Source organism: Zootoca vivipara, chromosome 14, assembly GCF_965207765.1.
Source record: "Zootoca vivipara chromosome 14, rZooViv2.hap1.1, whole genome shotgun sequence".
Taxonomy (NCBI): Eukaryota; Metazoa; Chordata; class Lepidosauria; order Squamata; family Lacertidae; genus Zootoca; species Zootoca vivipara.
The window spans coordinates 20,854,887-20,876,430 of NC_142597.1; the positions used below are offsets into that span (position 1 = coordinate 20,854,887).

The 21,544-nt window shown below is 46.5% G+C and overlaps 1 protein-coding gene across 1 annotated transcript in view; it reads right to left on the reverse strand.

The window, feature by feature from the left end:
- Positions 1–970: 970 nt before the first annotated feature.
- Positions 971–21,544, reverse strand: part of LOC118097186 (uncharacterized) — a 54,758-nt gene continuing 34,184 nt past the window's right edge. The window contains exons 19-36 of the mRNA XM_060268315.2: positions 18,492–18,654; positions 17,534–17,648; positions 16,597–16,866; positions 15,727–15,867; positions 15,119–15,367; positions 14,581–14,784; positions 13,854–14,021; positions 13,282–13,428; positions 12,903–13,082; positions 11,249–11,462; positions 10,010–10,093; positions 9,407–9,529; positions 8,643–8,797; positions 7,947–8,033; positions 6,474–6,620; positions 4,328–4,522; positions 3,297–3,418; positions 971–1,237 (exon numbers count right to left, since the gene is read on the reverse strand). Coding sequence (XP_060124298.2) covers positions 994–1,237; positions 3,297–3,418; positions 4,328–4,522; positions 6,474–6,620; positions 7,947–8,033; positions 8,643–8,797; positions 9,407–9,529; positions 10,010–10,093; positions 11,249–11,462; positions 12,903–13,082; positions 13,282–13,428; positions 13,854–14,021; positions 14,581–14,784; positions 15,119–15,367; positions 15,727–15,867; positions 16,597–16,866; positions 17,534–17,648; positions 18,492–18,654 — 3,008 coding nt within the window. The 3' untranslated portion in view covers positions 971–993. The remainder of the gene's footprint in view (positions 1,238–3,296; positions 3,419–4,327; positions 4,523–6,473; positions 6,621–7,946; positions 8,034–8,642; positions 8,798–9,406; positions 9,530–10,009; positions 10,094–11,248; positions 11,463–12,902; positions 13,083–13,281; positions 13,429–13,853; positions 14,022–14,580; positions 14,785–15,118; positions 15,368–15,726; positions 15,868–16,596; positions 16,867–17,533; positions 17,649–18,491; positions 18,655–21,544) is intronic.

The following is a 21,544-nucleotide window of genomic DNA, read 5'->3' on the forward strand; positions in this document are numbered from 1 at the left end:
TATAGGGAAGGTTTTTTAAAAAATGTTCAATGTTTTGTTATGTTTTTATATGTGTTGGAAGCCACCCAGAGTGGCTGGGGCAACCCAGTGAAATGTGCAGGGTATTATTATCTTTATTATTATTATTATTATTATTATTATTATTATTATTATTAAGGATGCCCCTATTTTCATTGGAGAAATATTGTAGGGTATGTACATATGTGTGGGACGTGGGTGACACTGTGGGTTAAACCACAGAGCCTAGGGCTTGCTGATCAAAAGGTCCACGGTTCGAATCCCCACGACGGGCTGAGCTCCTGTTGCTTGGTCCCAGCTCCTGCCAACCTAGCAGTTCGAAAGCACGTCAAAGTGCAAGTAGATAAATAGGCACCGCTACAGCGGGAAGGTAAATGGTGTTTCCGTGCGCTGCTCTGGTTCGCCAGAAGCAGCTTTGTCATGCTGTCTACATGACCTGGAACGCTGTACGCCGGCTCCCTCGGCCAATAACGCGAGATGAGCACCGCAACCCCAGAGTCACAACTGGACCTAATGGTCAGGGGTCCCTTTACCTTTATGTACACATTGCCTCAGGAATGGTCTTTACCAGCCTTACTGTGTTTGTGTGGGCCTCGCCATAACTAACCAATTGTACTGAGAACTGGAGTCCTTTGCTAATCATGTCCTTGCGACGGACTCTTGCCATCCTTGGCTGAAGCTGGAAGCTGACATTACACGACTTGTTGCAGATGTACATTGGGGTAGAGGGAGAGAAAACAGGCAGCTATGTCAAGTCAAGCATTTGGGGGCGATTAGGCATCTCCAATGCTATTTTTCTAGGAAAAAAGAGATGCCGGAACTCACCATGAACCTCGTTCTCTTAAAATGACAATGGTGCCCACCTGAGAGGTGCCGGAACTGGGTTGCTGTGAGTTCCCCCTGAAAAAAAAGCCATGGGCACCCCCTTCAGTCTTCTTGCTAGCAACCATATTGCTTTTCTAAGACTCCACAGACTCATTCTGGCCTCCCCTTCTTGGCTTCTGCCACTTTCCTTTCCAGGGCTTTTATTTCCTTCAGCAGAGAGTCTTTCTCCAAGCCGATGGCCTTGAGCTCATCGAACAATGAAGCTGCACCAGCTCCGCTCCTGGAGACGCACTCTTCCTCCTCTTGCAGGAGTGTTACCAGCTTCTCGTTGAGCACATCCAGCTTGTCTGCTGCTGCTTCAGGGGTGGTGTGGGGGTAACTGCTGGCCTGTGAGCTATTGAAAGGGAGGAAGGGTCAGGTCAGGCCTTATAATGATCTCTGGCCAAGCGAGCAGCCTGATAAAGCAGCGAAGACTCTCCACCAGTTTTATAAAAGTTTTTTTAATTAAAAAAAAGAATAAACACATTCAGAGCATGGCGATCTGCTTGCTCTCATTAATCTAGTTGCTCAGTCTGACTCATCGTTCCTTCCCCAACAGGAAGAACACCAAAATCCCACTTTTCGTCTCTTTCCCTTCCGTTGTTCTTGGAGCCTCTCTAATCTCCTCATTTTAGGACTGCAGGGCTGAGCTACCTCTTCCTCAGAAGCCTCAGCCTCCGACACTGTCTTATCTGCTGGTTGCCTGGCAATGCCTTGGCCGACGTCCAACTCCTCCTCCCCTTGGGAACTAATCACTTCTTCCCTGGAGAGGAGGGGCCCCAGACAAACAACTCTCATCTACAGAGACAGCCTCTTCCTTGCTCAGCTCAGTTTCCAAGGCTGACTCTCCCGGTGTGCTTGGGGGGGGGCACACGTTCCTGACAGGCCTTTGTGCACCCTGTGTAGTAATTCAACCCATATCCACACCCATACATTTACAATACTTTTATAGTCATGGTTGCCCTCTAAAGAATCCTGGGAATTGTGGTCCACCTCTTGCAGAGCTACAGGTTACAACACCATTGACAAACTACAGTTCCCAGGAGTCTATGGGAAGCCACAAGATATAAATGTATGTTGTGGAAGTGACTTCGGAGACTTATCTTCCCGACTTCACGCTTTCCATTAGCCTTTGGTTGCTGTTGCTCAGCTGCTTTCTTCCAGCCCTCATTACCTGCAATATTGGCCTACTTTTGAAGGTTGTTGTACAGATGACTGAGACACTGAATGCACTGACACATAACACTAAGCCATGGTTTGCTTTAAGCATTTTGTTCAATGAACTATGGCTTGTCTCACAGACAAGCAACTTGGTGAGCATTGGAGATGGAGTGGACAAATGAACTATGGCTATGCAAGGAAGTTGGGGTAAGACAAAATGCCAAACTATAGCTAAAATGGCAACAACAACCGTTTCACAATCCGCTGGGCTGGGTTTGGACATCTTCACAAAACCCAGTTTGGCTAAGCAAACTAGACCTTAAGTGTCTACACTGCACTGCACTGGCTTCTGATTAGTATCTGGATCCAATTCAAAGTGCAGGTTTTGACCTATAAAGCCTTAAGTGGCTCAGGACTGCAATACCTCGGGACCACCTTTCTCCATACGAACCAACCCATACACTGCCATCATCTTGTGAAGCCCTTCTTCATGTGCCTTCTTTATGAGAGGCCCAGAGGGCGGCAACATGAGAAGGGGCCTTTTCTGCGGTGGCTCCCAGTTTGTGGAATGCTCTCTCCAGGGAGGCTGACCTGGCACCTTCAATACATAGCTTTGGGCACCAGGTGAACTCTTCAACCAGGCCTTTAGTTGATTAAACAATCTATGGCCTTTTAAATGTCTTTCTTTTTTGGGGGGGGCATTGTTTTTGTGTTATTATGCTATATATTTTGTGTTTTTGTTTTTCGTTTTCATGTTTTCAGTCACCCTGTGATATTCGGATGAAGGGCAGTATATGAATTTAATAAATAATGACAATAATAATGCGTGCAACATCTGAAGCACTGGAGAAAAGCACCAGCAGGATGCATGCCACGGTACTCCACCAGCCTCGTGCTGCTAGTTCTGGGATTCCACACTAAGCAAGGTACAAAGTGCATAGTTTCAGAGTGGCAAAGTGGGAAGTGTGTTGCACTTCCGCAGAGCAAGACCTCGTATGAGTTGAAAGCGAGCAAGACAGGGTTGCGATGGAGGCAAGCAGCAACACACAATCCGTTTCCTTTACTACAGCCAATATGGTGCCCTCCTGATGTTCCTGTTTGGCTCCAACACCCATCAGCTTTAGCCAGCATGGCCAATGGTCAAGGATGATGGGATTTGCAACCCAACAATGTCTGGAGTGTCCCAGGTTGACTACCCACCTGTTTTCAGTACATTGTCATCAACCACCACTTGTGACTCGGACCACTCTCACCTTGTCGATGGGAGAATCTCCTGGCTGCTGGGCAAGATGTGGGAATAACAATCCTTCTTCTTTCCGGGCAGTTTGCTTCTGAGCGAGTCATCGAAATCCACATCAAGCAAGAGGCTCTCATGCTTGCAAAGAAAGGCAAGATGACCATTAATGAATTTGCTTCTCTAGTGTTGCATCCAGGGGGTTAGGTGACCTTTGGTGGACCTTCCAACCCTAGAATTCTACATGGAAAGCAGCAGGTGCTATTGGGTACACCTGGAGGAGTTATGCAGGCAGGTGGGGACTTCTCTGCTGGTTGCATGTGCTGCATGTCAAGGACAGGGAGCCATGGCCAGGTATTGTTGGACTACAACTTCTATCATCCCTGATGATCGACTGACCTGTTGGATACTGATGGGAGTTGGAGTTCAACTACACTACAGCAACTGCAGGGCAATAAATCTCCCACCTTCTGTTTTGTAGCTTTGCTAGATATTAGTGGCTTTGTATGTGACTTTGGCTTTTTAATACTTTGTGATCATTTAAAAGTAGCATGCTGACTTGCTGCTTTGGGGATGGCACAGAAAACTGGGGAGGGGAAATGGGGGAATAGAATATCCTGGGAAGGGACACAGCCGGCTGGAAGCTTGAACAGGAATTGCTCCATTCTGCAACATACTGTATTTTTCCATCTAAAAGATATTTGAGGGGACTCAGATTTAAGAAAATGGGGGGGGGGGACATGTACCCGTGTATAAAACGCCACCTAATTTTTGACATTATTTCTTAGGGGAAAAAATAACCTAGTCTTATACATGGAAAAAATACAGTATATATATATATTTTCCAACCCCCCTTGCAAATCCATAAACATATAATGAAGCTGTCCGGGGCTATCCCAGCCTTCTTCACTCTTGACTGAGAAGCAACCAGTCTTTCTCTCTCAGGTGGCACAAGGGGAAGGGTTGGAGAGTGGACTGGTGTGTGTGTGTGTGTGTGTGTGTGTGTGAGAGAGAGAGAGAGAGAGAGAGAGAGAGAGAGAGAAGAATTACCTCCTCCTCTAAGTCTGCAGAAGGCTTCACTTTGGCATCCAAGAGCCCTGAAAGGAGATTTATTTTCTCATCTGCGAGCCCCTCTCCCTTCAGAAAAGCCTCGTTAATCATCATTGCAGCGGATTTACTGTCCTCCAGAACTGCTGACGTCTGAAGCCTGAGAGAGAACATTTCACCCAGGCAAGCCTTGAGTGCCTTAGATGCAATGATAAATAATATGGTTAATATATATATATATATATATATATATATATATATATATATATATATATATATATGCACCCTCTCCTTAAGTATGCTTAATGCACATTATTTCAAGGTAGCAAAAACTAAGAGAAATATGAAGGAAGGGTAGGAGGGGGAAAGAAAAATTATCAGAATAACTTTTCATGGCAAGCTGAATCTGTTGGTCTCAAAGAATCCCTTGGAGCTATTTTCATGGTGCAGGCAAGTCACTCATCGGAGCATAGCAGAGCTGGAAGCAAATTCCTGGATGTACTTCTGGTTGCCTGGAAAATTAATCCAGACACCTCATTGGGTCCAGATCAATTAGGGCTCTTAAATTCACCTTAAATTCTGGTGAATCAATAGCACATCATCAACGTGACCAATCTCAGTAGTGGGCTTGTGGATTTCAAACATTTTGCCCCTTGGCAGAGCTGGGCTGGAACCTGGTCCAGGTCAGGGACCAGAGGACAGTGGCAGAGGAAGTGCAGATCTTTTAAAGTGTTAAAAAAATGATTTAGGTGGCAGGCACTTAAAGGCACTGGGAACTGTGGCGCAGGCTAAAGGGAATGTGCACAACAGAGTATGTAAAAGCAGCCCCTACAACTTCCACTGCTGGGCATAATATGTGCATAATGATCCAAGCAGCTTCTGCAGAAGAGACACACACAATCCATTTTCACCCATTGTGGCCTGTTCTACTGTGTGCACAAAGCACACCGTAACCCCTGGGTGTGATGCATATACCTCAGAGATATTGTGGGTTTGGCTCCACTGCAATAATGAGCTGAATATTGCAACAGAGTGAGTCTCACACACATTTTTGTGTTTTCCAATGAAAAGTTATGTTTACACTTTACTGTAATCTATAGTGGTGGAAAGGGAAAAGCCTGGCTCCAGATCCACTGGAGAAGAGGAGTAGTGGACACACACACACACACACACACACACACACACACACACACACACACACGGCACAGGGCAGGCAACCTGCAGCTGCACCCACGTCCTTGTAAGAAGCTGTATAGTATCTGCAAACTACAATAAAGTGAAACACAATAAAATAAAATGAGGTGTGCCTGTACAGGCCTGACAGGGCCCAAATTAACAGCAACCCTGCTTGGTTTTCTGAATTCCTGTCTCTGCTTATTTAATGAAACACAGAGAGGGGCTAGGAAGGAAGCAGTACACCAAAATCCTTGCAGATTTTCATACAGATGCACATGGAAGCTTGTTGGAAGCTTGGGTGCAATTCAGCTCACTGAGAGGGGCCTGCATGGGTGAAGACCTCAAACCATCCCTGTGACTATCCCTGCACCGACTTTTCTTTATCTCTCTGATGTTTAGACTGATATGTCTTAGGTTGCATCCTGTTTATAGCTTCCTGCTCCTCCTCCCATTCTTTCTCTGGACCTCAAGACAAGAGGTCATCTTGGATCTATCTTCTGAGAACAAAGGGGCAAGCATGGCTGCTTTGCTTCTCCAAACAGACAGTTAGCTAGGGCTATAGAATTCTTTCCTATCCAGAATGTACTTCCTTTAATAAACACAAGCTTTCTTATTTTATACAAAGTGTCAGTCTGAATACTGTTCAACTGAGGGTGTGCCCCAAGTAAAGGATTCATTTAACTAATATTAACTTCTGCTGCTGCTGCATATAAATTCTATCTATTAACAGAAATGACCCAGCGACCCAGCAGGTCAGTGGTACAGTTCTCTGAGGCTCTAGTCCCAGTTTTCTTTGTGTGGATCCAGGGAAAACTGTTACTAGCTTCTCCATGACAGGAATTCACAGATGGATACCACATTGCTCTTTCCCAGTCTGCTCACGCATGGAGTCTCACCCGGAACACCACCAACCTTTAACTACCATGCCCTTTAAGTGTCCATGGATTTACAGCGAGGGATGACTGCTTTGTACCTGGTAAAAGAGCCTCCGAAAAGCTGGGCTGGAATCCTGGCTGAGGTCTTCGGCAGTGATGTGGGCCAAGCAGTGCACAAGAAGCAGGATAAAGCTGCCCACACAACTCAAGCACTCCCTTAGAACGAACAGTTTGTTGCCAGGAGTCTAAGGAAGGCAAAAAGGCAACATTTAAATAAATGGATACAAAAGGGAGAGACTGAGGACTGATGCTTTTAGCTCCAGGTCCTTCGCCTTCAGGCTTTTGATACTTATAAAGCTCTCCAATCTTCTGAGCCTATCTCTTTCTCTCTCCCCCTCTCCCTCTTTCCTTTCTCAGAATTCATAAGAAGAGCCTGACTCAAAGGCCCATCTGGCTGGCCAACCAGATGCCCATTATGGAAAGCCTGCAAGCAGGAGGTGGCCACAATTGCACTGTCTCACCTGTGTCCCCCAGTGACTGGTTTTCAGAGGCACGCTGTCTCCAATAGCGGAGGAGGTGTCAGGGACTGGACTGAGGAATGGTGGGAGCGGCACTCCCTGCTTTCTGAACCTTCCCAATGGCAGGAGGACAGTATTGATTTAGAACAGTGGTTTGCAGAGGGGCATAGTCCAGAGGAGAAAAGCTGGGAAATACTGGGTGAGGAACAGCTAGAAGAGGAAACACCAGGAGAGAGACAGCTGGCAGATTCACTGTCTTTAGAATGCTTCCCTGACCTCCCTTCCCCTAAGACTAGACAGACTATGAGAGTGATAGAACAGAAAGTGCAGCGGCAACAAGCTCAGATTACCCAACGTAGGAGTGACATAGATTAATGGGGATGGAGAGGGTGAGCCTTTACTGGGAGCAATGCCCTTTTTATAGAGAGAGATGTATTCCTTTGTCTCTCACTGTGATTATTAAAGAACTTACCTGGTAAGAATGCTCCTTTCATTTGATCTGCTTATTTACTGCCACCAGGGGAGGGATCCAATTCCCCGAAGCCTAACAGGAGGACATCACCACAACAACTAGCAACCAGTGATATCACCCAGGGATTTTCTAATACCCTTTTAAAGCTTGCTAAGTTGCTGGCTAACATTCCCTCTAGTGGGAGTGAACTCCATACTTTAAGTTGTGGAGAAACTTTTTGGTGCTGGGACCTGCACCCTGTATTTGGTCCCATCCTAAGGGCCACCTTTGACAGGTGGGCAGAACAACCCACATGTCAACTACAGTATATCAACAATGTGACCCCACATGATTGACAGGCCAGTTGTCCCTCCCACATGTCAAAATTCATTGTGGGACGCTTCCAAGTGCCTGGCAGCTAGAGTCCCATGGCCAGATAGAGAGGCCTGGACACTTTCCCTTTGGGTCTGAGGTTCCCCACACCTGCCCTAGATGGACCAGTGGTCTGACATGATGTAAGGAAGGTCCATACATTCATTTACATGGGGCATTTTTTTCTTCGTTTTGTTTTGGGGAAGATTCCCTCTGTCAAGAGGATGTACCTGATAATGGAAAGAGTTCCGGAAGGCGTTTCCTGGTGTGTTGCTGGAAGGAATGCTGGAAGCAATGCACAGATCAATCTCTGGTGCCTAACATTGAAAGAAAACAATTTGTTATGGATATGCTTTGCCTCTCTGGTGCAATGTACGTCCAAAGCACAAGCCACATCTGATCAAAATTTAGAATAAGACTGCCAGTTTCTCAAATACAAAACACCCCTCACATTCAATCTGCCTGTTCTTTAATTACATACATGAAATCAAACCACTTTGCTCAATGTTTTGGAGGGCTAATTTGGCCATTTCTTTGGGGGAGGTTTTCCGTTGTTGTAATACACCAAAGAGGGACTGAAGCTCACAGAACTTGCAGACGAAAAGGAATGCTGTAAAGTCTTTAGGGAGAGAGTGATGTGAACTGGGAGCCATGTGGAGTGATGGACAGCTAGTAAGACAGTGATTTAAATGAATAGCACCATTGTTGCTCTTTTCTTGCTTTTGGAATTCTTGGGGTGGGGAGGTAGAAAAGTAGCATGAGTAGAAGACTGTTTTATTCCTCTGCATATGTTTCAGTCCAGAGCCATTAAAACCCAATCTTTTTCCCCCCTCAAGATTCTGCTCAAATTGCTGGGTTCCATGCAAAGCTTAGCATTTTGTGCACTTCATGGGACTGTTTCCCTGAAAAACCTCGTGAACACTTACACCAATATGAGGCCTGAGGAATTTCAGGATCACCATTCCGTATTGGTACACGACAAATTCCCTTGCAGAAAGGGTTGATGTGAGCAGAGGGACAAGATCTCTGGATTTAGGGACCATCTGAGTGTCCATTATATCCTGAAAAGAATTTACTTTATCTGCAAGGAAAACCAAACATGAACCAAAATACATTTGTTCTCTTGGGTATTTCATTTTAATTACTTTTGCTTGTCTGTACAATATAGGCGGATGCATTTCAAAGTCCCTCAATTAAAGCAAAAGAGACAAAAATAAAATACTGCTTTTAAGGATAAAAGGATGCACATCAAGTGTTCATGAATTACTTGATTTGTACTGATGTGAAAAGAATTTGGGATGGTTTGAGAAGGAAGTGGGCGGCAGAGAGGAGAAGGAGAAGGCCATAGAGATAGGACACAAGAGTAAAAGGGGTGTTGTAGCTATAGTGTGTGTGAGAGAGAGAGAGAGAGAGAGAGAGAGAGAGAGGGAGGGAGGGAGGGAGGGAGAGAGAGAGAGGGGGGAGGGAGAGAGAGAGAGAGAGAGAGAGAGAGAGAGAGAGAGAGAGAGAGAGAGAGATAGCAGGGGGATTGGGTGGGGTAGAGAGCAAGAACAGCTGTTATATCTTCAAAGGCAATGAACCAAGGCCCCAATCAAGCTGTTGATCCAGTAGCCTCCCTCCAGAAAAGAACCTGTCCATGGTGCTGAAGCCTTTGTCTACTGAAAGCAGAACAGAGAGTGCAAGGAATTACCATATTCCGGATGATGGACATCCAGCAGTCCAACCGCCGCTGCACACTTTTGGATTTGGCAGTTCACATCCTTCAGAAGAGCAAGGAGCTTGGAAGATGTCATACCACCAGCTCCATTGCTATCTACACAAACGGGAAGAGAATTCACATTGCTTGTTGGCAGGGTGGTTTGTGTGTGTGTGTGTGTGTGTGTGTGTGTGTGTGTGTGTGTGTGTGCCAAGTTTGGCTACTCACAGGGTGCATTTCATAACTAACATGCAGGAGATATAGAATCATGATAAGCCGCACCAACAGGTTAAAGAACAGCTTTTACCCATGGGCCATGAGGCTGCTGAATGGAAGCTAGCAACATTGCAGCTGACGTTCAGGGTTGGTGGTCGTACGACAGCACCCAGAGTGAGACAAGGACTGAGAGATTGTGGGGTGGGTGGGTGGGTGGTGGGTGGGGCTCGTTCAATCTCACTGTAAACAAGTGGTACAGTGACAATAAAGTATTTATTTATTTAATATAGCTCGTTCCAGTGTGCATAGGAGCCTTCAATCCTTTGCAAAACTAAGACGTAGCATCAGATGATGTGACAACAATCACTTTGCAAGCCTTACCAGACAGAAGAGCTGTGAACCGAGGATTCAGCAGGGTGGTTCGTAAGCTCACTAGGAGTTCCGTTTGCTTCAAGACCTTGATATCTGCAAGGGAGGAGCATTAATCTAGTTAGTGTGATCTAAGGCAAAGAATGATGTAGACATATTCACATCCCTGCCAACCCTCCTTTCTGTGGGGTGGGGGAGAAAATGGTTCGTTTCTCTTCTTAATGCAACTGTCCTCAAGATTCACACCCCTCCAAACTTGATGATGCCATTTCCCAATCAAAAACAGCATCAAAAAAGCTTGTGTAAGGCTGATATTACGGGAAAAGCATGTACATATATATTAGGGAAAAACTACCAGGGGAAGGGCTGTAGCTTACTAGTAGAGCACTGGTTTTGCATACAGAAGATCACAAATTCAATCCCAGCATCTCCCATGTATTGCTGGAAATGCTTCTTGCCTGAAATCCTGGATAGCTGCTGCCTGTCAGTGTAGGTAATACTGAGCTAAAACAACTTCTTATGTCTCTTAAAAATGTGCCGAAAAATGCACTTATATTTTCGTGCAGATTTTTTTTGCTGAATAATTTGCATACTGATGCAGAAACAAGGTGAACTGAACTTAAGAAAAGAAAAACAGAGAAACCGAAACTGATAGATTGAGAATGAGAGAAAGTAGTTCTGGATAGGGCTCAGCATGCTGAAATGGCTAGGACCCCGTAGGATTCCTTGACCAATGCCACATTCACACCATACATTCAAATAGACATGACTTCCCCAAAGAATTATGGGAGCTGTAGTTGGCTAAGGGTGCTGAGAGTTGCTAGGAGGTACCTAGTCCTCTCACAGAGCTGCAATTTCCAGAGATCCCTGTGGGGTTCTTTTTAAACCTCTCTGGAAATTGTAGCTCAGGGGAGAGGGGACCAGGCACCTCCTAGCAACTCTCAGCACCCTTAGCAAACTACGGCTCCCATAATTCTCTTTAAAGAACCATGGTTGTTTAAAGTGGAATCATAGTGTTTAAAATGTATGGCATTAAAATGGCCCAAGTAAACAAACCTCAGATGTGGCTATTGGTTTGAGACAGCAACTCCGAAATCATCAGCTTTGCTAGCAACCAACAAAGGCCTCTCCATTTATGTGACTGAAGCCTCAGCTTCAATCACTGGGTGTTGTTATTTTGAAAGTGCTCCCTGGGCCATGGATGAGTGACAAAGCTGGCTTAACTTTCTGCTAGCTGCCAAGCAGACTTACTTTCTGTCAAGAGGGAGAGAACTCTGTCTTCAGCCAGGCTGGGCTGGTTTTGCCCCGGCAAAGAGGCAGCTTCAGAAATCAGAGAATTTCCGTCTTCTTGACCTGAGTATTTTCTCTTTTGATCTTTCTCCATCCTCCCTCTGAGCTTGTGCATATCTTGGCGAAATGCCTTGTCCAGGAAGGTCACCGTCTCATCATGTTCTCTGATCAGTTTCTAACAAGAACAAGGGTGCCAACTTGAATAAAATATTGGGGTGCCCAGGTAAGCCCCACCCCACATAATCGATCACATGATGTGGTGCACGAACACCATTTGAATGGCAATGTTCATCCACTTTGGAGGAAGGCCAGCCCCCTCAAATGTTTTATTAGGGTGGTGAAGGAACCTCAGCTCCTAGGAGTTGTCTCCTATGCATGACAGTTGGAGTGGTGATAGTTTTACCGTGTTTGTTTTGTTACAGCTTTTTGTGTGTTAATAGCTGTTTATGATTATATACTGAAATTACATCACGTTTTAATGCATGGATGGTCAGCATATGATTTACTTTTTGTGGCTCTTAGTTGTTTTCCTGATGTACACTGTTTAGAGGTAATTGTTCAATTATGTTGCTTAAAATGTGGAATAATTATTATTGGGAGGAATTCAGTATCACACACTCATCTGGTTCTTCAATCACCACAAGCATCTCTTTTTGGCTGATGGACCAATTCCCCTTTTCTACACCCTGCACCCCATGTTCTGTTCTGTGGATTCTGCTAACCCTCCAGAGTAGATCTGGAGAAAGAGGGGGGAATCGCCATTGTGCTAGCAGGAATCTTTGTGCAACAAGTAAGTCTTACTGAATACAATAGGGCTTCTAAGTAGACCTGTTTAGGATTTCACTGCAAATAAATAAATCAGTTTTGAGTTGCAATGCAGCTGCCATAGTGCCACAGGGACTGGCATGCCACAAATTCCTTTTGAACAGCTTTGAGTGGCACCTTTGAAATCTTCGGATGGTAGAACCCCTTTTTGCACACCATCCCAGAGCAAGTGATGCATTTTGCAACTCTCAGGGCTGGCCCTACCATTAGGCAAAGTGAGGCAGTTGCCTCAGGCAGCAGATGCTGAAGGGTGAGGGATTATGGGAAGGCAGTGGAAGGCACATGCCTACCCTGCAGCTTACCTTGCACCACTTTAGCTAGCCTGCTACCATTAGGGGTTGTGATGGATGCTGTCCTTTCATCACTGTTGAAATAAGATTCAGTTGCTAGTCTGCTCAGGAGATGGAACCTTTCCCCTTGCCTCATATGAACAGCCCTGTTGGATCTGGCCAAAGGTCTACCTATTAATCTGGCCAAAGGTCTACCTATTAATCCACCACCCTCTTGCCATGGCCAACCAGATCCCTCTTCTCAGAACCAAACAAGCAGGACCTGAGTGTAACAGTGCTGTCCCCTCCTGCGATTTCCAGCCAATGATATTCAGAAGCATATTGCCTCTGACACCGGAAGAAGAAGCTAGCCACCATGGATGGGAGCCACTGATTGCCTTGTCTTCTTCCATGAATTTGTCTAACCCTCTTTGAAAGCCATCCAAGTTGGGGGCCATTGCTGCTTCTTGAGGGACTGAGATCCATACCAACATGTCTTGGGCCAGCCCTCCTGCTCTCACCTGCTTTGACCACTTCTTCATTTCCCCTCTTTCCAGCTGATCCTCCAGTTTTGCTTTCTCTTCCAATATTTGCTCCCGGTAAGATTCCTCCAGCTCCACCAACCGAGCTTCTTGGGAACCCACCCATTTCTCTTTTCCTTTTCCTCCTTTATCTTTTTTTTCTAGAGGAGGACTTTCACTCTGCAGGGCAGAAAGAAACCATGACTTTCAATTATTATTATTTTTAAGAAACAAGAAGTGATTTACTTCTTCTCATTCAGCAACTTCCCAAACCCACCCACCCCCATTTTTAAAAGAGATAAATCTGAATGTTAAAATGTGCGTATGTTCCCAATGAACCTTCCTTGCAGAAAACCAATGGCTTCCATGGCAATCCTACCTGGGGTGGACTGGGATTGCTCGAGGTTCCCTCTTTTGCCTTCTGGCTGCCCAGCAGGCAAGTTCTCAGCTGCTCTGCCAGCTCTCTGGTTTTCTGCTGCCTGAAGTCCTGCAGTCCACTGGCTATCTGGTGAGCATCCTCCAGGCGCTGCTGTTTGAAGGCCGCGTTGAAACAGCGAGAGAGAAAGATAGGAAATATAGGCAGTGGTTAGGCTGCACAATAGCAGAGGAGTCAGCAAAAATAGTCCCTGTTAAAGCAGGGCTTGTGAGTCTTTGCGGGTCAGTGGGCACACTTGGAATTTTGAGGAAAGGCTGTGAGCAGCGTTCAAAGTGGCTACCATGAGGGCATGGCATAACACAAATTGGCTGCTATGGGAGGTAGCAGAGGACAAGCCAGTGCAAACAGGAACTGAGCTGCAAGAGCAAACCTTCTAATGGTTTTTAGATATATTTTTTAAACTGTTTTTGCTTTGTTTTTTGTTTCTAAAGTGTCTGTTTGCTACCCTGGGCTGCTTGGGGAGGAAGAGCAGGATGTAATTTCAATGCATCATAATAATGTCAGTTCATTGTCACCTTGTCTAAGGAGTGAGTTTTCAGCATTTCGACTGTCTCTTGAAATTGCCTCTCCCTCAACTGCAGCATCTGTGCTGTGTGTTGCAGCTCCAGCACGGAGTCCTCATACTGCTTTTCCCCCTTCAGCAGCTGAGCCACGCCCTTCATCCCTTCATCCACAAGCGGCTCCTGAAACACAGAAAGGCCCAGATTCAATAGGATCAAGACCACCCTCTTTTATTTTGTTTAAAAAGAGCATCCTATCTAGCATAGAATCTTGCCTTCGACTGTGCTCAGCCTCTGGGAAGCTGAGAAGCAAGGCATGAACGGACCTCCCCTGCTTTCTGCTGCCCTGCAACTGACATTCAAAGGTACCCACTTGGTGCCAGCCTACCTGAAAGATCACCTTCTCCCGTATGTACCTACCTGAACCTTAAGATCTTCTTTGGAGGCCCTACTCTGGGTGCCCCCCCCCCCGCTGAATCAAATGAGGGGCAGGGCCTTCCCAGTGGCTGCCCCCTTGGCTGAAATGTATGGGAGATGCAGTCCAAAACAATTGGAGAGCAAATGACTTCCGAAGGCTGGGTGAGGCTAAATATAAGACAGCTTTTCATCCTGTCAGTCTTCCAGCACTCAGAGAAGCTGGCTGACCTGTAGTATCTGCACAATGCTGCAATTTGGGCAGCCCTTCTTCTCCACTATCAAAAATATCTTAGAGACGTCCATTGGCAGGAACACATGTTCCTACCTCCTGAGCAAGGTCTTCTGTGGAGCTCTGATCGCCTGCCGTTCTGGGGCCTGCTTTCCGAAGCCCCGAGAGACCTTCTGATACTAGGACGGTTTGCCGTAGATGCCTCTGAGTCAAAAGAAAATACGCCAACTGTTCAGCAGCAGCGGGGCCTGGGGTCTGCTTGGCCACCTCCTGAATTGCTTCCATTTCTTTGGCTTCCAGCTGAAGGAAACATTGAGAAACCCTTGTAGAACCATTTCCCAAAGGATAAAGGGAATTGTGGAAGAAAGGTACAGGTAAGTGTGGATAATTGCAGAGTCAGACCATTAGTCTATCTAGCTCAATGTTGTCTATTCTGATGGGTGGCAGCTCATCAGAGTTTTAGGATAGGGACATACCCAACCTGGAGATGCCAGGGATTGAACCTGTGACATATTTTGCATGCAGACTAGGTGTTCTACCTCTAGCTGTTGCCTTTCCCTGATACATTACAGATGAATCATGAGTTTGGGGCACACCTGGATGCAGCCAGGCCAATGTAGCACAGTTTCTGTACCTTTTCCTCTATCTGTGCTTGCAGTTCCGTTTGGATCAGTGTCTGCAGCTTCCTCAGCTCAGCTTCATCCATTTCTTTGAATGAGACATGTATTTCCCCTTCCTTAGAGGACTTTTGGAGAAAGGTCATCGCTCTCTCCACCTGATGTTGCTCAGCTGACTGGGCCACCTCACAGGCCACCGTTTCCCCTGCAGCTGTGTAGCATAAATTGTCCAGAACCTGTAATACGCCTTCCGGACAGCTCCATCTCTTAGGGCAGAAGGTAGAGAAATTCACACCAATGTTAGCAGTGGTGTCTCCATGGGAGGAGCTGCAACCGAGCAAAGTTAGAACAACTCATGAAGATAGTGCATGCAGGATATAGTTTCCCATTAAAAGTAGGAGAATTGAGGTGGAGGAACATAGGAAGCTGTCTTAGCCTGAGACAGACACTTGGTCCATCAAGCTCAGCATTCTCTACACTGGCAGGCAGGCAGATTTTCAGAGAAGGTTCCCTCCCAGCCCTACTTGGAGATGTTGACCATTGAACCTAGGACCTTCTGCATGCAAGGCGGGTGCTCTGTCACTGAGCTATGGCCCTTCCTCTGAAACAAGAGGCTGGGCTGTACCTGGAGATGGTTGTAACAATCCAGGACTCTGTGTATCCACATTTGCTTCATAGCTTCTTGCTTCACTATCTTGCTTGCTGTGGCTCGCAGTTTCTGAGTCACTGAGCCTCTGCCCAGCTTGCCCTCCGAAGTTTGAGTTTCCTGCAGAGCAAAATATAACTTTGCTGTTGTTTTTTGCCGGGGGATAATAATAATAATAATAATAATAATAATAATAATAATAATAATAATAATAATATTTATACCCTGCCCATCTGGCTGGGTTTCGGCAGTCACTCTGGGTGGCTTCCAGTACATATAAAAACATATTTTTTTAGTTTTGATGTCATCCTTGGAGTCCCCACCCAGTCTGTGCTTTTGTCTCCCTGGAATGGGGTTTCTGCAAAGAATAAAGGACTGCTAAAGTGGTCAAACCAATCTCTTTGCTAAGTTGATGATTCTAGTCAAGTCTGTAAGGGATCTGCCTTGTTATGTGAAGCTTGGTCCAAACTGGACCACCTGGAGGTGGTGTTATCAAGGTATGTGGGCCAGTCAAGAAGAACAAAGAACCAGCAGCCTAGAACGTCGGGTTGAGAAGAAGAGGCACTGAGGCTTGTCTTGCTGTCTGTGCTGGATCTAGAGCTACAACAATGGGAAACCCAGTAGGAATAAGCATTTGTTCATATATGTGCTCTACAGCTAAGCTATGGCCCTTTCCCCAAAGTCTCTGTACCTTTCCCTCTCCCCATAATAGCCATGCACCAATCAAACCCAACCCACCTCTCTGCCAAATGCATCCATACCAGCTTGTCATTGAATAACACAGGTTACAGAGAGAGGGAATGGAGACAGGAGCCTGCAAAGCACAGGACCCCGGGAGCTGCAACTCACACTGTTTGCTTTTGCAAGGCCTAATCTAGAGGGGGGTCCTGCTTTTTGCAGGTCGGCACCCAGCGACGCAAGATTCTGCAGGATTTCTTCCAGAGAGAATAAAGCCCCGTCTTTGAGGGTTCTTTCCTCAGGGCTGAGCCCGGCACATTTAATTTCTTCCCAGTGCTGCTGTCTAAGCTCTTCTTCAGCATGCTGGTGATACTCAGCCAGCTCCTTCAGGAGGTTGTCCCAGTCGTTGGCCGCTCCCAAGTTATGCCTTCGTGTCATCCCCTGGAAATACAGGGATATGGGCAGCACAGGGCAATAAGGTCAATTTCTCGATGTAAAGGGATCAACGAACACAAAACAGATATTAAAAATATCAACATTCAGGTGGCAGTGGAAGAACCTTCTTCAGCCTTTGCTGCTGACCTGAAGAAGTCACTATTGCTCAACAAGAGTGCAAACTGGTAAATTAGACTTTATCAGGAAATTGGATTTTATGCTGTTAGGTTTCAGTCAAGACATCAGGATGTAGGGAGCTGCCTTATTCAGGGCCAGGCTATTGGGGTGGAGGAACCACCAGGGGTGGGGAACCTTTGGTTCTCCAGATCTTGTTGGACTCCAACTCCCATCAGCCTCAGCCAGGATGGCCCTTGGCCAAGGATAATAGAAGGTGGAGTCCTACGACATTTGGAAGGCCACAGACTCCCAATCCCTTTTCCAGACTTTACACTGATTGACAGTTGTTCTCCAGGGTTCTTTTCCAAATCTACCTGGAGATACTGGGGATGGAACCAAAGCACCATTTTTGATGCATGCAACCATTTCCGATAATTGGATGTTGAGCATCAATGCCAAGCATCCACCTTTAAAGATCTCATTTACTGGAGGAAACTCCATAAAGCAAATTCTGTCTCTTGCCCATCGCCCCCTCTGTGACAAACAGCTCTCTCACCAGGTCCTTTCTCAGCTTTGAGGATTCACAAAAGCAAGAGATCATGTTGATTTCCTCAGCCATCAAGGACAGTTCAAGGTGCACCATCTCGCTGGCGTGCTTCTCCAAGAAAATCCTGCGTGAGAAAGAGATGAATTGATTCTCCAGTTGCTGAGAGAATGGCAGGAAGAGGCAGGAGCTGTCATGAGCCCCAAAGGGCTGCTGGGATCAGATGCTGATTGAAAGGCACTGATGCAGGAGGAGGAAGCAGCAAAAGGAAGAGGCTGAATGGTGGGAATGTGAACTGGAGGAGGAATGGATCTTCCCTATCTCCCCTGACTTCAGCCACTTTGGAAGAGGGTGCATGGGTGCTGGTTCTCCTCTCTGATTTTCTGCAGAGCAAAGATCCTCAGTGGAGGTTGGGGAAGTCTTGGAACTTGCCAAGGGGGGGGAGGGGGGAGCAGAACCTCCTCTGATCATAGAATTGCAGAGTTGGACGGGACCACTAGGATCTTCTAGTCCAACCCCCTGCAGTGCAGGAATCCTTTGCCCAATGCAGGGCTTGAACCCACAACCCTGAGATTAAGTCTCATGCTCTACCAATTGAGCTGTCCCAGAGCTTAAGAGCCCCATGATTCTAAACACTGTGAATGCCAAGAAGAAAAAGCATCATAACCACAACTCCGTGAAGAATTAAGACAGCACAGAGCTGCAGTAACCCGTAAGCTCCTTCCCAGTCTCCCCGTTGGCTTGAGCAGTGTGTTGGCTCCTCCCTAAAAGAAACTGACTATCCTATGGCCTTTCAGGGATGAGCTCTCCCTGTTTTGCACAGCTGTTCTGTAGCATGCTTGTGAAGAAGAGGGGAAATCTTAGGGTTATGCCAATGGCAAGGGTGTCATTAAAAGGTAGCCCAAGGCCCCCCAGCCCCTGGCTGTTTTGTGTTGGGCCCTGGAGATTGAGGAAAACCCATGCATCTCACCTGGTCTGGATTTCCTGCAACAACTGGGATCTGTTTGGTGTGGACCAAGAAGGTGGCACAGGTGAGAGGGTTGCTGCAGCAAGAGCCATTTCCTGCCTCGTTTCGGTCCGGAACGCTTCGCCCGCAGCTTCAGACACCTTCAGAGTGCTTCTGGATGAGTAGCCTATAGGAGGAATGAGAGGTGTCAAAGGAATGCTACTTTTGAAGGCTTATCAAATTCACCGTTTCTTTGGGTGGGTAAACACTGCGTAGAGCAGGGTGTCTGCAAACAAACGTGGAGCAGCTTGGCAGTGGCGTTAAGTGAGAAAGCCGCCCTAAGCCAAAGAAGTGACGGCTTTCAGGTCCAAAATGCTGATATTAAAAAGCACCCGTGAGGACCTTTTCCAACCTGAGGGCCACATTTCCTTCTGAGGGCCACTGGTGGGCAGGGCCATAGGTAAAAGCGGGCAGACCAACAAGGGTAAATTTGACCTTTGAACAGTAGGCTGGTTTCCACTTACACTCAAACATTCCTCTCTATCCTCTGTCCAGGCAAGCAAGAGTTGAAGGACACATTCCAGCTGGGCAAGGAGGAAAAAAGCAGGGCCAGGAAGAAGTGTGGCCTGGGAAGGAAAGCCCCAAGGGCCACAAAGAGAAGCCCAGAGGGCCGCCTAGAGCCCCCGGGCCCGAGGACCTATATTTTATCCCTGCTCTAAAGTTGGATAATGGGGATGGAAAAGGCAACAGATGATGTAGTCCATGCCATGGGCTAAGCTAAGGGCTTAATTAGATCAGCTGGTGTATTAGCTGAGAGGCTATGGGCCCAATTTGAGGTGGCATCTCTACCTTTGCATAGCTGCTATCTTGAAAAATAAACCACTAGTACCAATGGTTGTTTCTGCAAATTGCAACTGTGGTGGGGAAAAAGGGTTAAATACCCCTCCCATCCAAACAGGGCTGGTCCTACTATTAGGGAGGGAGGGAGAGAGATAGATAGAGAGAGAGAGAGAGAGAGAGAGAGAGATGCCTCAGATATCCAATGCCAATGGGGCAGCTGCCTCTCAGTTCCTGAAACTAAACTGCTCTGGGTCCCCTAAGCTGGCCTGGTGCCCCCAGAAGAGTATGTTTCCCCCCGTGCCAGTGCCAAAGCAAGGTTCAACAGCCAGCTTCATTGGGTTCTGTATGTGGAACCAGTGGAGGGGGCAAAAGGGAACATGAGAAAGGAAATGTGTGGTTTTTACCCTGCCTGCTATTAATTACGTACAGTAATGCAGTTCTGGTAGTTTTAAAATAACCACCAGCTATTCTGAAAGTGCTGACGAATTTTAAAGGCTTTTGGGATTCTTCCCAGCTTGAACTGTATCCCCCCCCCCCCACTCCCTAGACTTCAGTCCAAAGATTTGGACAAATGACAAGACTTTGTACATTTAAAAGAAAGTTTGAGAAACTATGGGGGTTCCATTTTATTTATTTTTAATGGTAGGACATTTAAGGCTGAAGCCAGATCACTGCTGCTTAACAGAAGCCAGAAGGCGGAGCAGGCAGTCTGGACTGGGGAGAAGTTGTGTTTTGTTTGCATGCTAATGGGAAATGACCTAATATGCACATTTTGAACCGCAGGAGAATCTGTGCACCGCAGGAGAATTCAGTTTCAAATTGCCCACTTCTTCAAATGTTGCAATGGAGTTCTAAAAAAAGCCTGTTGCATATATTAGGGGGAAGAGTGCATAAATGAAACCACAATGAAAACAACATTAAAATGCATTATACAAGGGGAAACGACTTGCAAAAATGTGTGTGTTACTTAAAATTATATATGAAAAAGTATTTTAAGAGAGACTCATACTAAAACGCTGACAAATTTTCATGAGCTTTGCAAAACAACAACCCACATATTGCTGTGGCTATGTGGAGATCTGGATTTAAGCTGAGGAAAATGAGAAATGGAAGGAACTGAAACTGATGGATTTCTCTGTTCATACTAGGAAGTCACTTAGTGGGCAGAATTCAAGGGGCACCTGCAATGTCTGAAGTAACTCGTGCACCTGCCATGACCCACGGGTGTGGCTGCCTTCCTGACCAAGCTGATACTGCATCCCAGACACTTCTGGAGTTGCCTCTAGATGGGAGCTTGGTATTGCTTCTAGATGGGAGCTTGGTATCAAGTCCAACTTCCTGCAATGCAGGAATCTGTTGCCCAATGTGGGGCTCAAACCTACGACCCCGAGATTAATAGGTACTTTAATGCTCTGCTGACTGAACTAATCAATGTGTTGGAAATGGATTTTTAACGTATCACATTTTATGTGGGAAACACTTCGGCCTAGTGCGGGCATTCACAAACGTTACTTGGCTGGAGAACTGCATTGCAAAATTTGGAGTCGTGTGAATTTCAAAGGACAGGGCAGTCTCGAGCAGGTCGGGTGCCCTGGCGCTGAGGGGCGGAGATCGCTCCGGCACCCCCGCCCTCGCAGGGTGCAGCATGGTTCCCTGCCTACTGGCCCGGCGCCCTGGCGCACCGCGCCACCGGGGCTCTACCTAGAGCCGGCCCTGTCAAAGGATGGCTGTGTGTTGGCTTCAAAGGTGCAAATCCGGTAGGTTGCCCCTCTAAGTAGCTTAAATAATAAACAAATGCATGCAAAGTGAATCAAATTCGTCTACATAAGATATGGTAAAAGGCCTGCACAATCAACAGTTGTTTGAGGAAGGACTGGATGAAAATAAAAATCTTAAGCATTTTCTGAGAGCAGCTCAGCTCCCATTTTGGCCCTGTCAGCAAGAACCCTAATGCCTGCCTGCGCATCTTCCCCATCCTGTTCTCCATATTCCCATCTCTAGCCTAGCAATGTCTGCCAACAAACTCCCCATTTAGATCTACGTATTGTGTAACTAAGAGTCTGGCTGCATCACAATTGATAGATCTGAATTCCCAGGAGAGTGGGGTGGGGGGTGGGGAGTAAAAGGGATGCCATCGATTTCCTGTACTTCATCCACTTGCTGCCAGGTTGAGGACAGAAGGAATCCTGTGCTAACAGACTCTGGGTATGCTGCTGAATTAATTGAGGGGGGAGAAT